The sequence below is a fragment of the Pholis gunnellus genome (genome assembly GCF_910591455.1).
Source record: "Pholis gunnellus genome assembly, chromosome: 24".
NCBI lineage: Eukaryota > Metazoa > Chordata > Actinopteri > Perciformes > Pholidae > Pholis > Pholis gunnellus.
In genome coordinates this window covers 3431359-3445968 of record NC_136551.1, presented here as the reverse complement: position 1 = coordinate 3445968, position 14610 = coordinate 3431359, and the positions used below count along the sequence as shown (strand labels likewise).

The 14610-nt window shown below is 42.5% G+C and overlaps 1 protein-coding gene across 1 annotated transcript; it reads right to left on the bottom strand.

The window, feature by feature from the left end:
- Window positions 1-2503: 2503 nt before the first annotated feature.
- On the bottom strand, window positions 2504-5312 carry LOC306715277 (protein boule-like; the record flags this gene model as incomplete). Its single annotated transcript, XM_079185592.1, has 10 exons — window positions 2504-2644; window positions 2731-2823; window positions 2948-3064; window positions 3142-3177; window positions 3282-3484; window positions 3630-3705; window positions 3822-3876; window positions 3981-4072; window positions 4345-4518; window positions 5253-5312. 10 exons carry the CDS (start codon window positions 5310-5312, stop codon window positions 2504-2506), a joined length of 1047 nt encoding a protein of 348 aa, XP_079041718.1.
- Window positions 5313-14610: the final 9298 nt, after the last annotated feature.

Sequence of the window (14610 nt, the reverse complement as noted above, 5' to 3'; positions counted from 1 at the left end):
ATCAGTTATTGTCCGGTTTTCACATGTTCATCAAAACACCGCAGTGTGCTGGTGACCCCGGAGGTCACCGCTCACAGCTCCAGCAAAACAACAAGCGTCATCCGTGTCCTTTCCTTATGTAATGTGCCACAACAACATGATAATGAAATCATAAACATTTCCATTTGTTCAGTACTTGCGTTATTGATCTAAAATATACAAAACTAATGATATTCCTCGGCTTTACTTTGCGGCTAGTGCTAAATGTTAGCACGCTAACGCGCTTATTAACATATCTGCATTAATTCACATTAAGAAGTTAGCATGTAGCTCAAAGGGCTGCGAGCATAAACTCTTAGTGACGACACTAAACCTTTACTTGCTGAGTTGGACCTTTGCACGTGACATGATTTGATGTTTCTGGGCCCCCAAGTGAGGTGTTTTAGGGGCCCCAGAAGCCACTGACGAAGAGACAAGAAAGTGAGGAATTTTGTCCAAAATGAGCATCTTAAATAGTATTTATGTAGTCGTAATGTTGTGCTTTACAGTCCAATATTACTCACATCTTAGTCTCTGTCCCTGTAAACGGTATGAAGCTCGTCACACACAGACAGCGGTTTTATGAAGCCTTTTGTTGTTATCGTGAGCATGCGTTCAGTGCTTTCGCCCCCCCTGCCAAGGTCTTGATCCCATTCACACAATATAAAAACCCTGACTCATCAATGTTCCTGGTCTAGACTGGCACATCATTGACCCCCCCTCACTCAGGAGGAGTCCTGCATAAACACACCTGATTTAGTCCCATTTAGTGAATCAAATGGCTTCAACTTTAGCCTCACAAGATGGTAAAACGTTGGCAGAACACGGTGACGCAATAATCCTGCGATCAGTATTTGGCCCGAGGTGTTTGCTCGAGAGACGTTATCAAGTTGCATTATGGGAAATGTAGTATTCACCATTTGTGCCGCATGACCCATAAAATTCATCATTCCTCAGCTGGTTTGATTTTGATCTTTTTTGTTGCATAAGAATGCAAAACACAGCCACTACAGCAAGGAAACATTTATTATAACACACTGAACTAAAGCGGTCGTTCAAGCAAAACAAGTGGGTGTCATGTGACATTTAGGAGTACAGACCGCACATTTAAGAATATGTAAACAAATCACACACATATTTTAAATTCTTTGGTTACACAATAAAACAAAAAGCACACTGAAAAATGAACATTTCACCTGAATTATGAGCACAAATATGTCAAACTGAACAAACATGACATAAAACATGACAGCAGAAGGATTGAGTAGATTTGCAATAAAATATCCAGGGAAATATATTATTTAAAAAATAGATATCTTTCAAATGCAATATAATCCATATTGAATTTCAGGGCAGGTGTGTTAGATATTTTGAAACAGCCCATTTAAACTATACAAACTTTTATAACACTAGAAAAGTAACACACAACCTTTTCCTTTAACATACATGTTCTGTGATTACAAATCTGTAATCTAATCTATTTTATATTTCCAAATATAAAATTATGATTCCTGATATATAAAATTGCTCAGTGACCGGTACACATTCATGGAAGGATTGTGCTGTCAAAAAACGGCTAAATATGCACTCTCACAATCAGTTTTATAGAGAATACATGACGTGTTCGTGTCGTCGTTTCTTCGGTACCGTTTCATTAATAAAGCTGCTTTCTCCTGGTTCTAAAGTATCATTAATAAATCAATGAGAGCTGATAAAGGCCTTAGTCTAGCAACAATAGAGCAGACACATTTCCTCACATCATCTTACTGAGAAATGGTTGAAAATCCTAAGAGGAGGATCCTAAAAGATTGTCCATTCATCTCAGTGACTCAACTATACTGACATAAAATCAACAGTGTTGCCTTCTTCATATCCTCACAAATAAAAAATAAGGATGTACAGCATTGCTTCTCTGTACAGTGAGGTAAAAAGAGAAATATTCTCCGCTGCATCATAACGCGTCTCTGTGCAAGACGGTGGATCTGAGCTTGAACGTACTCGTCACAGATTTAAAGCCAAGTTTGAGTTTTAAAGTGTAATTGTTTGACTATTCTTTCGATATTGTACATTTTTAAAGGTTTATAATTGAATTCCGGCTTAAACGTTTGTGGTAAAAAGTATTTAAATCTCCAGACTATGTCACAGATCATTAACTCTGAAGAGCTGAAGACATTAGTTGAGCTCCAATAATAAGAAACCTGCAAATCTGAATAATCATATTGTTCAGTCACGGCAGTTTTTGTATTGTTATCAAAACGACTACAGTGAAGAAATGATCATCGAACTCGTATTACAGCATCAACGCAGACACAGATCTGAGGGCTGAGAGTCTACAAGGTGGAGGAGCAACAGACTAAGAAATCACACACACTGCATTATGTTGTAAGGCACAGGGTAGACAGTTGATAGATCACATCAATAGAGAGTCTATTGGAGAAGGAAGAGCGACTAAACGGACAGGAGAGGTTGCGGTCGTGTGTTTAGCCTACATGAGAGGTTGGTGAGTGTGAAGCATGGAGGCGCCTGGGGGCTCTGCTGCTTCTGGCAGGTAGTGGTAGTCCTCGTGGTGGATGAACCGGCGGTACTTTGGCTTCAGGTGCACCTGCACGGGGGGAAACATCAGATTCTGTCGAGAAGAAGGTGGAACAAAAGACTCAGCGGCGGTTTGCAGAAATGGAGAGCGAGACGGGAACGTGACGGAAAAGGTTTCACCTTTCTAGGGTCGTGTTGCAGAACGATGGGTGTCATTCCGTCGGTTCTCGGAGGATACGACGGGTAAACCTGCAGCACCGTGGGCTCTGCAAACTGCAAGAGAATGACAACACACCGAAGTTTACTAGTACTCATAAACTCAATATTTGTAAAAGGTAAAAGAGCAAATCCGTTACCAAACAATTACTTGTGGGAGTGGATTCACAGTGATCTGTACCTCTGGTGTGGTGTCCTCCATGCCGGGCAGAGGAGGCTGGACGGGGCCTCCGTCAGCGGGCTGATACAGATATTCTGACGGCTGGGGGTACACGACTGGACTGGGGGGCATCGGCGACTGGACGACAAAAAACAGTCAACAACTGGCCTAATTCTCCTGAACTAAAAAAGGAGGAACGCCTTCATTCCGCCTACCTGGACGACGTTCCACTGATACTGGTTCGGGGCACACTGGGAGAGGATGAAAAGGAAAGAAAGCAGACCGTTAAATAAAGTTCAAATGCATGGTGTTCTTGGTAAATGGTGACAGTGGATCACTAAAGGGCTAAGCTGACCTGGTGGTGGTGGTGATAGGCTGGTTGCTGGTAGACAGGCTGATGGCTGAGAGGCCAGTGGTGGGCAAGAGGTTGGGGCATGTTGGGGCAGTGGAAGTAGGCCACTCCGTTGTGGTAGATGTAAGGACAGCCTGCAGGCGTGGTCCCACAGGACATGGGCCGAGGCGTGGCAGAGTCAGGGGCGGGCACAAGGGCACTCTTAGCTGCGAAAGAAAAGAAGGACGCCACAAAACAGTCAACGTACAACTATTTAGTCACCTTTAGTGACCCAGAAACAAGTGGAGAGACGCCAGTTTCCATTACTTTTACGTGTCATGTCAGCAAATATGCACCTTTCTTTCGACTTACTTTGTGCGGTAGCTTGCTGCCTGCGGACAGCCTGACCAATGTTGAGCTTCTTGTCTTTAAAACAGATTCCATTAGCCTTTAATGTGGTAGTTGAGGGAAAAGACGCCGCATTAGACAATAGATTTTGGCAGATACGCTACATTATTATATGTGCCTTAGTTGCAAGATACCTTAATGGGCTGCTCTACTTACATCATGAAGGATTTTCAGAGCGTCATCTTGGCTCTCAAATGTAACAAAGCCATATCTGTTCAAAGAAAACCAGTTTTAACGGGCTGACAGCATCTATGTATCCACGACTAATGCTCAAAGTCAAAGGATAGAAAACTGTATACGATGACGCTGACTCACCCCTTTGATAGTCCTGAGCGATCTATCACAATCTTCACCTCTTTTACTGCCCCATGTTGAGAGAAGACGTGTCGCAGGTCGCTCTCATTAACCTTCATAAAGCCCACACACACACACACACACACACTTACTGTTACATGACTCCATCTTTAGGGACACTTCACTCCAGATTTCAGACTAAATGTACAGTGAGTGTTTAAATTAGGAGGCGGCAGGACAAAGGGACAAAGTTTCGAAACAATGATGTTAAAAGCCCAAAAACAGGTGGTTCCTGAACCCCTCAATTAGTTTCTTTTAACGCAGAATTTCGAGGAACAATAACAACAGTTCAGTTTCTCTATGGCAGAGTGTTTACTGCCCTCACCTTGTAGTCAATTCCTCCAACAAAGATCCGATTGGGGATAACGGTGCCGGGACGGGGGATAAAGGTGCCGGGGAAGCGGGGATGGTGGGTCAGTCTGTCATCGTGGTTTTCGGGAGGCAACACTTCTGGGCTGGAGGAGCAGCTGCTGTTCTGGGATGGACAGATGGATGTGAACTTAAAATTAAAAGAAGATTGAATCTGGTGTGATGTGGGATGAAGTTCTTTCCCGCCAGAAAGGAGCCGAGTACTAGGACTTAAGGAGTACTAAAATCCCATTTGATGTACATCAGAGTTTTAAACTTGCTTTGTTATGGAGAGAATGATGCTCTACGCTCTGTTATTACTTTACACCAGATCAAAAGAAAATCACCAGCATCGTCCATTTGCTACCAGACAACATGTACAGCCAACTTCTTAATCACTCATTGAAGTCCAACAAATATAATAATAAACAACAGGTACTTGAGTCTTTTAAGTCAGACAAGGTGGCTGCACCTGCAGCCTGTAATGTTAGATATTCACAAAAATGAATCTTACATGAACAGTTTCATGAAGTTAATAGTGTAATATATACTATAGCCACTGTGGTGACATTACTGTGTACACTGTTTCACTTGAGATACTTGATTATAAATGTATGTTTTACCCATTGGCAAACTCTTTCTTGTAGCGTATTAGCAAGCTAGCTCAGACATAAAAACGAAATATTTTACACCAAAAAAAGGCTCCACTGTTTAACCACAAAGTTTAATTCCATAGTTAACTACTTAGTTGACTTATTTCGATATAATTCCCACTTTTATAAGGTTAGCAAGCTAACGTTAGCGAGATGAACCGTTTAAATGACACAACTTATGCTAGCTACCGTTAAAGGCCAGTAACGGCGGTTAACGGCAGACTGCGCTCACCTCGTCCCGGTTATCTGCTTCCATGACAACATTCATCTCCGCTTTCATGGCAACATTCATGTGGATAACTTCTGCGCGTGAGTGACCTCCACACAACCGACTTGACTCTGCCATTGACCTATACGTCACCTCGCGCCGCTAGCCTCGCGCATAACGTCACTCTGTACGTTAATCAAAGATGAGGCATTACTTTACGGAAGCCAATTTCCGGCAGCAAAAATAAAAAGATAAATAAAATAAAATCAGTATTCTTTTTTTATTTTATTTGCAAAAAAAATGAAGAGAAATTATAAGATAGAAAGTTGGTTTATTCTTTCTACGCAAGAGCTGCTTCTCGCTGAAAATCTTTTCAAGGGTGCGTTTGCTTAGTACAATCCCACGTTTAAGTAGCATTCAATGTATTTATATGTCAAATGTAGGGTAACCTATGCCAAAGAGCTGCTTCTATGACTGTTGTGTTCAAGTATCTTATAATGTCCACTTTCTATCTCATAATTTTCTAAAAAGAAAAGAAAAGAAAAAGAAACGATTTCTGTTGTTGTTTGCTGGCGGAAATGACCTTCCATACTACTTCCGGTGAAAAAGTCTAAATGTTTTTTTATTACCTGTTATCTAGCAGCAGGTTGTATCTTCAAATGTATTTTCGTTGTCGTACAGATGTCTTTATCCGGAACAAAACAATGTTAACGTTTAAATCCAATATTTCCACAGACTGCAGATCAGTGCGCGTTAAAATTAGTGACATAATTAGTTAAATTGAACACCTGTGTGTTAGTCAGACAATAAACAAACTTCCAAGGAGGTGAATAGTTTTATACGTTCTACAAAATAAGAAATAAATCATTGTTTAAATTTGCACACATTTCTAAAAATTATTTAATGAATGGAAAATACAATAAAGAGCAAAAAATTTAAATCTGAAAGTGTCTTGTAAACGCGCTTTCTAGTGTTGCAGTACAGCATACTGTCCACTCAGGGGCGACATTTCTCTGTGAATAAAAATGTCTTCATGCAATCTTAAAAAAATTAAATTAAAAAAGGGGGGGGGGGGGGGGGGTTAGGCAGTTACCTTTAACCAAACTCGGCACATGTTGTAATCTTCTCACCGTTTAATTCGAGAATGTGACAGTATTTTACCCGTTTTTAAAGTAATAATTGACCTATAAACTACACGTCAAAACATGTTTTAACTTTGTTCCTTTGGGTACATTTAGAAGACTATTTACAATGGTCTTAAAATGTGTGTTTTTAGTACATTTCCCTTAAGATTATGAGCTCTTCATTCCCTACTTTAGAAAAGCTCATGAGTGACTGCTCGCTGTGGGTTGATGATTAATGAAAAGGGATTTGAATAAATAAATAAATGGCTAGAGAGATTTCACAGGCGGAAAAATCACGTATATCCATAGAAAACAGTCAGAGCTACAGCACATCTTCACTCTCGAGAAGCCACTTTATATGTTGCGTACAAGCCTCATGGAGCTATAATTTATCTATGATTGGCGACAAAGTGCTGTGAAACACTGTCATTTGCATCTTATGCCCTCCGCCTCTTCCTCCTCCTCCCTCAGACCACAACAAAGCCACAGTACAAAGCCTACAAAGTGTCTCCAACTGAGAGAAAAGCCACCAGTAATGAATAAATAACACATAACAGGGGAAACAGGATTCAGAATTGTCTTCGGTTTTCTATACTATTGCGGATTTGCAGCCATCGTTTCAAAAGCGAATGAAGCTTTGTTTTGCACATTTCCCATCACTACGACCTCCTTTCTCCAGATTGTTTGTCCTCATCTGAGTAATGTGGGCCACGCCATTACGTGTCATTCATTTCCAGCTTTTCTTAATTGTCGGATGAATTTGCCCACGAGGTCTGACTGTGCAAAATGAGAAGGGCATGTTTGATAATTACAGCAATTTCCCAGCTAAAAGTCCTTTTATACTCCACAAAGATCACTTGAGACACATAGTGCTGTCAGGGCAACTTGACTGGCTGTTTGAGTTTACACCGAAAAAAGCAAAAAGAGCAGAGTTTTATTTATTGGCTGTTTTAGATCTGCTCTTTTTGTGTTGACGAGTTTCTAGCATGAGTTCCTGTAATATTGCGTTCTTGTTCTGATTAAAAGTCTTTCATGTGTGATCACACATGCACGCTTCTGCTGTGCCAGGGTCACATTTCTCTGCGAGGAGTGTATGTGTTAAAAGCCTTTTATTACTGTGCTTCACAATGTAATTTACTTGACCACAGATGGGCATGGCATGGGACGTGTACTTCCCGTCTATTTTCTTCCCATCGGACACAAACCCCTGAGCTTTACTTTGTGTTTCGTTACATTTTGTTTCCCGTCACTCACTGTTAACCTGAAACGTCAGGATAACACGAGTCCCCAAACCGACACGTGTTTTCTGATCCGATGCCCCCATCTGCAGGCCATCTAAACCATTACAAACGACACGTCAGATGTGTGGTTTCTCCTGTGAGGACAGAATTTCCCAAAACCCTTCCTTTGAACAGATAAATCGAAGAAATCGAGGTCATGTATCGGGTCAGACATGCATTTCCCATCAGGAAAACGGCCATCTTGCCTCAGTCGGTCAGTCAGTCAGACAGTCGTGGAGACAGAGGTTGATGAAAAATGAGCCATAACAGAAGGGTTCGACTCTGGCTCTGTAATTACTCTACAAATCTCTGATTTCCCCTCCTTCATCTCCAGACTATTTATAGCCGCCGCATTCCTCTCGGAGAATAAAATGATCTCTTTGAGACAGTACAATGCCAGAAATAACAGGTTAGGACAAACATTTGCTGAGGCGTGGTGGGCCTGGCTGACCATTACTGAGTTCCACTGTGGTTTCAGTCTACTGTTTTTTTTTCCTTTCCCCCCTCGTCCATTTATTCATCTGTTATTCTAAATGGCAGTGGGTTTGCTGGGTAAGACGTGATGGTTCAACAAAAGAGCTCGTATGAAAAGAACTGCGAGGTCGGCCGTTGTCTCTCATTAGAGGGAACACACACACACACACACACACACACACACACACACACACACACACACACCTTCATGTCTGCGATTGCTCAGGTGACTACGGGGCTCAGACCTCCCTCTTTGCTCCATGTTGTTTACGTTGCAATCATAGGACTTCACCAGCAAATATGATCAACTTAGACATGTGGCTTTGAGTGTCAATATGTGTATATGCAATCACGTGTGTGTGTGTGTGTGTGTGTGTGAGTGTTTAGGTTATCAGAGGAGGAAGGCTTTTCTGTCGACTGTGTTTCTTGTCAACTTTTGTTGATCATGACAAAACAAAGATCATGTGTCGCCTGCGTAGCATCCAGGCTTCATATCCAATGTGTTCCCACCGGTGTTCATAACCATGCTGCACTGGGGAAATACATTTTACCACACATTTAAACACATGTGCACAAATGGCCATTATGCTAACTGAGGCTAATTGTATAGCTAACACAACATCTACCTCCTCCTCTTACTTTTACTCTTGTGGACTCTGTGTTCAGCCCTTCACAATAAGAGTCATTTCGGTGCATTTTCTGCCCAGTCCCCTAATGGTACCGCTTCCTTTAGCGGCACACTCTCTGTTTCTTTGTTATTTTGAGCAGACCTATGCGTCAGCTGATAGATGGCGCCTGATAGATGGCAGTGTAGCATGGCTGAGATATGAAGCCTTTGGAGGTTTTATGTCTCTATGGAATAAGCCTTCACTACGAGCCAGAATGTGGTTTCACTTCACAGGTGTAAGAGAGTTGATATAATAAGCCTTTTTTCCACAGCAGACATTTTGACTTGTCATAGAAGGAAAAGCACAAGTGACCCTAATACAATTATATAGCTTCTAAAACAACATTTAGTCAAACAGCTGATACTAAAACTACTCTCTCATGGCTTTCTCCAGTGGTTGTTTGCTCTTTTGTGAAAATGCTTCACCACAATGGTGTTGCATTCCACAGCGACACCCGATGATTTCTCTAAATGTAGACCTATTATTTAGGGTTTTATATGCTGGGGCCCTGGCTATAGTTAGTGGGTGTGTGCTCACACTGACCTACAATAAAGTAAACACACTCAACTGGGCTCTGGCCAGTGAACTAAAAGTGAAGCCAAGTCTCCTTTGCTGTTTCTTTTATACCTCTCTTCATTCCTCTTTGTAGCAGGTACAACATTGGGATTATGAGGCCAGGTTCATGGAGTCACAGCTGGAGCTGATTTTATTGTATCTGTGACTCTTAATACAATACTCCAGGCTGACTGGTAATGGTTATTTTTCTCGGGGTGTGGCACTACATGAAGTATTGTGTTCTGTAAAATTGCAGAAATTGTTGCATAGAAGTCAGGGCCACTTCTTTCCTTTTATCTACTGTTGAATCAGGCCTAAAAGTCCTTTGGGATCAACGCAGAGAATTGCCAATTGTAGCTGTACTTATTTACTAGTTCATGCTCCATGTGACATTTTGAATAAAACATGGTTCACGGGGGAGAGTGACATAGACTGAGGGGATGACAAGTCGAGTCCTTCTGCTATCATTTCGGATGCGGGATCATGAATTATTTGGCAGCAAGATAACACTAATTTTGCATTAGATTCACGGCCCAGTGCACCTGCAGATTTTCACCCCCCAACACACACTCATTTGTTGCCCTGCCCCTCCTGACACCCTGTTGTTTGTGCATCGTGAATGTAGGTCAGAAATTTGTGTCCGTGTGTGCGTGTTTGTGTGTGTGTTTACTGTATGTGGCAGAAAATGGACGCACAGTGTGCTACGAAGGTCTCCTGACACAACTACAAATATGAATCCACACACACAAACACACACACATGTAATCCAGCGGTAGGTCAGTTTAATATTTCATTTGGCTGATGGACGGCGTCTGCTGCTCCGTGAGCCAAACATCATTACAACACACTAAGTGACTTAACTCTAATTAGAGCTGAAAATCACATTAAAGCTGCTCTGTGATACACGAAGTAACTCACCTTTTTCCCACCGCTGGTTTGGCTTTTTGAAATGCGTGTGGCGCTTTCAGATACAGTATTAAAGGTGCTTTATACGACACTCGGAGCATTAACATAGCTACGAGAGCTGAGAATGAAGTCGCTCTTGCTCTGTGTGTGTTGTAATCAGAGCCACACATGCTTTTAGTGCATGTTAGCATGCTCTAATACGGCGGTTACAGCAGATCACACTGTCCCGACCCACAGAAGTGTTAGCACCGTTAGCGCTATTAGCACCGTTAGCTGTGAGCCGCCGACTAAGCCGTCGTCATGTTGAAAACCTTTAAATGTGGAAGTATAACTGTCATGCTTTGGTCATGTCAGCCATTTTTCTTTTAACTTAAATTCCACTATTGCTGCTAAATGTGAACTCTCAGCAACAATTAATATTCATGAATCATTTTCTTTTGTCTTAGTGTTGCAACTTAGAAATAAAATAGAACCGCAGATCTTTTGTCAGTGATCCTGTGTGTTTGGATGTGTGTGTTTATGAGTATAATTTATGAATGATGAGGGAGTAAACAGCTTCCACTTAAGTGACATGCTTTTGCACTTTGATTGCACGCGTGTGTGTGTGTGTGTGTGTGTGTGTTTGTGTGCAGTTCTGGTGTGGATGAATTAACAGCCTGTTTATGTGTATTCTGTTTCTTTGTTTAATTTCTGTTGGTCTGTGGGTGGTATTAGATAAAAAGGTCAGGGGTCACTAACATTATATTATGTTGCCATCAGGAGTATGGAGCCCCAAAGAATATATAGATGTGTCGTCACATCGCCACGATGAACACAAAACAATAACTTCCATTTTATTACTCTGCCATGTCAACAGCAGCTATTTTAACAAAGGAAAACAATGGAAAGTGCCTGTGGCGTCCCACAGGCATACAGTAAGCCCTGATAAGCATTTAGGGGGAAGATTTTGTTCAGAAGGAGGTGGAATGAGCAGTGAAAAACACAAAGGTGCAGCAGAGGATGTTGCAGCGCTTTAGAGAATTGGAGATGCACTACGAGGTGAAACCTCTCCTGCAGCCGAGCGCACCACAAAACAACAGATTGGTCCGAGGCCCTGGATGTAATTTTGGGTCAAGCTAGCTTTTCTCAAGACAATGGAAATCCTAAGAAAAACATGGTGCCGTGTGAGTTTGTGGAGAGTCTCAGGTCAGGGGTTGTTAACTTCCAGAAATGGAAATCTATCATTTGACTTAATGTGTCTTTAAGATTTCAACCCTGTCGCCAGGAAATAAACGGTTCATTGTATGTTTCTGCAAACCACACCATGCGTTGAATGCCACCTGGTTAATGTTGGTTAAGGTTAGAAAAAAGATCGTGGTTTGTTTTAAAATAACTTAACTTCCAGTGACGGTTGCACGATATATCAAATATTACGTCTCTTCTCAAACTTGCTACTACCACACGGCCCTACTCTCTCCATCAGCATCCTTGTTGGAAGCATGAACTTTAAAAACACCACCGACCGCCTCGTTCTTCCACCCATCCGTCCCCCTGCACAGCACCGTGCTTCACCCATGGCGGGAGTCAGAGATGTCCTTGTTTTCTCCTCCCTCCATCCCTTCATCCCTCGCTGTGTTTGCTCTGAACAGATGCCAGCGCTGGGTAAAGTCCTCTCCAGAGGGGCTGCCAGCAGCATATTGGTTTATAATTAATGAAATTAGGGCCGCTGTCTGCCGAGGAGGCTTCGGTCCCAGCGTAGGATAGACTGCTGTCTGCCAGGAAGACAGACGACTGGAGAGATCGAAGAGGACAGACAGAGAGAGACGGATTTAGTTGGATCGTTGTCGATCCACTGTAACGCCACGGTGGTTTACGCAACACGTAAACCACCAAATCAGGGTCTTTATTAGCGTGTCTTCTTTTAAAAGTAGGATCTGATTCCAACATACACAAAGTGAATTGGTACCAGTGGATTCTGTTCAGAAACTGTGAGGAAAGAGAGAGCAAGAGGTTCCAAAATGGAGGACGCTTCCTGTCACCGCCCAGACAAACACACACAAAAACAGTGAAGATGATCGAGATGAGCACTTGTAACTAGCAAGCCACGTCAATGCTAGGCTTAGAAATAACGACGGGACACGGGTGAGGAACTCCCTCCCGAACTTCAAGATGACAAAAATCTGTTTAATGATGGAAAAACACCTCTTTTAATGCAGTTGCGTGTAATCCTACAGCTCTGAATACACTAAAGAAGTAAGTAGTCATGGAACGCATTAGTCCCCCATGGACTGCTAAATAAAATAAAATTGCCATTCTATGCAAATTTAAATGCATATTAAATATTGATACTTGAATTAATAATTTGGTACGTTTTGAATTAAATATTTGACATTGTTTTGTGCAGATTACTTGACATTTATCAGCTGAAAGACCTCGGGCCAGACCCCGCTGTAGAAACAACGGCCCCCAGTCTCCAGAAGACGTGAGAATAAGAAGTCTACTCAAAGAGCGCTGCCTTTTCCTTTTTCACAGCAGACATTTTGACTTGTCACAGGAGGCAAAAAGAAGCACGGGTGTCGCTAATAACATTAACGGCGGTTTTGTTCTATTCAAGTGTCCCAGTAAGACATGACAGTGTGACAGTGAGCCAGCATGCACAATACCACAGCCCGGAATCTGAAGCAGCTTAATGGAATTCTTTCATTGTATTATTTACACCTGTGTTTTTTTCCCGCTGCGACATGTCAGAATGTCTTCTGTGAAAAGGCCCCATTGTGTTTGGTCTCCAGAAATGAAGTTACACAGGCGTGTGTGTTTGTGTGTGTGTGTGTTTGTGTGTGTGTGTGTTTGTGACAGAAGAATGCACGAGCAAGGAGGCCGGTTTTGATCCGCGGATGATGCGTGCGTTAATGACAGTGGTCACACACACACACACACACATATTCATGCCCACTAACCTTATTGTAGTCACTTGCGAGTTCTCCTCCCGGAGCAAATCCAGTTAGAGCTGCTCAATCCAGCAGCAGCCGCTAATGCTCTCCTGCTGCGCCCCGATGCAGCCGAACCTTCAAATCCACCTGAACGGGACATGATACTGCGGCCACACGGCATTACGCACTCATTTGACCTCCATGAACGTCTCCATGAAACCTGCTGTGTGCTTATACTTCGTGGGGGAATCTGAATCTCGTTTCTTGACCTCTGGACATTCGCTGAACCGAGGCGTTCTGATCATACATTATTATTTTACATGGTGCAGGGACAAGCTCTTCAGATACCACCTCTGCGTCTCAAACTTGCAAACCAATCTGTGCAGCCACGATGAACATGAATATTTCAAAAGTCAGTAGTTGTAGCAAAGCAGACAAAGGGATTCGGGGGCTCGCTGACTTGCAGAAGATTCAGTAAATGTGCAGACTTCCTCTGTCCTCCGGCTCCGTTGCATATCCGCTGCAGCAACTCGCCCCCTCTTTGCTGTTCAGTTAACTGACTCTCAGGCATCATGTTGATAATGCAGCATGTTTGTCTCAAAGCTTCACTGTTATGACATTTGTGTTCGATCACATCATAAACAGGCAGTGTGGCTGGCTGGCAAAGCCGAACCACTAATTGTTGTAATTGTTAGCAGGCTGCAAGTTTGTGTGTGTGCGTGTATCTGTGTGTGTGTGTGCATGTATCTGTGTGTGTGTGTGTGTGTGCATTGATTTGTGTGCATATGCGATTACTGCTCTGAGGACCTCCTCTCTCTGTTTACATCCCAGCTAAGCTTCAAACACTCGTCGTTAGATATCGGATAGACAGAGGAGAGGAAGGGAGGAAGGAAGGAAGAAGGAAATAGTGAAAGAAGGAGGGAGGGAAGGAGAGTAAGAAAAAGCAAAAAAAAAAAAAAGGCATGTTAGGAGAAGGCAGAAGATCCTGTCGCCACAACACTCATATCACAAAATACACACACACACACACACACACACACACACACACACACAACTACTTAAAGAAGGTTGGACATTTCGGTAAATGTGCTTTTTTGAGTTCCTGGTTCTTGGTTTGTTTGTCAGCAGGATTATAGAAAAACTACGGACCCAATTTTCATGCAACTTGGTGAGAGGGTGTAGCATGAAACAAGGAGGAACACGCTGATCGGAATCACAGGTCAACACGTTTGTCATTGTTGGAAACTCTCCGCGTGCACTTCTCATATTATCATTTAATACCTTCACTTTGTTCTGCCTGATTAAATGGGAAGAAGAAGAATTTTACATAACTTGTGCTCAGAGAGTGGAAACAGCCGCGGTCGACCGGTCAGCAAACAGCCTACAAGGTTACAAAAAAATAGCGACTCCCAAGTAAACTTGAAAACAAATCCAAACGTACTTTTGTTCCGTCTTGTGTGAGGGGA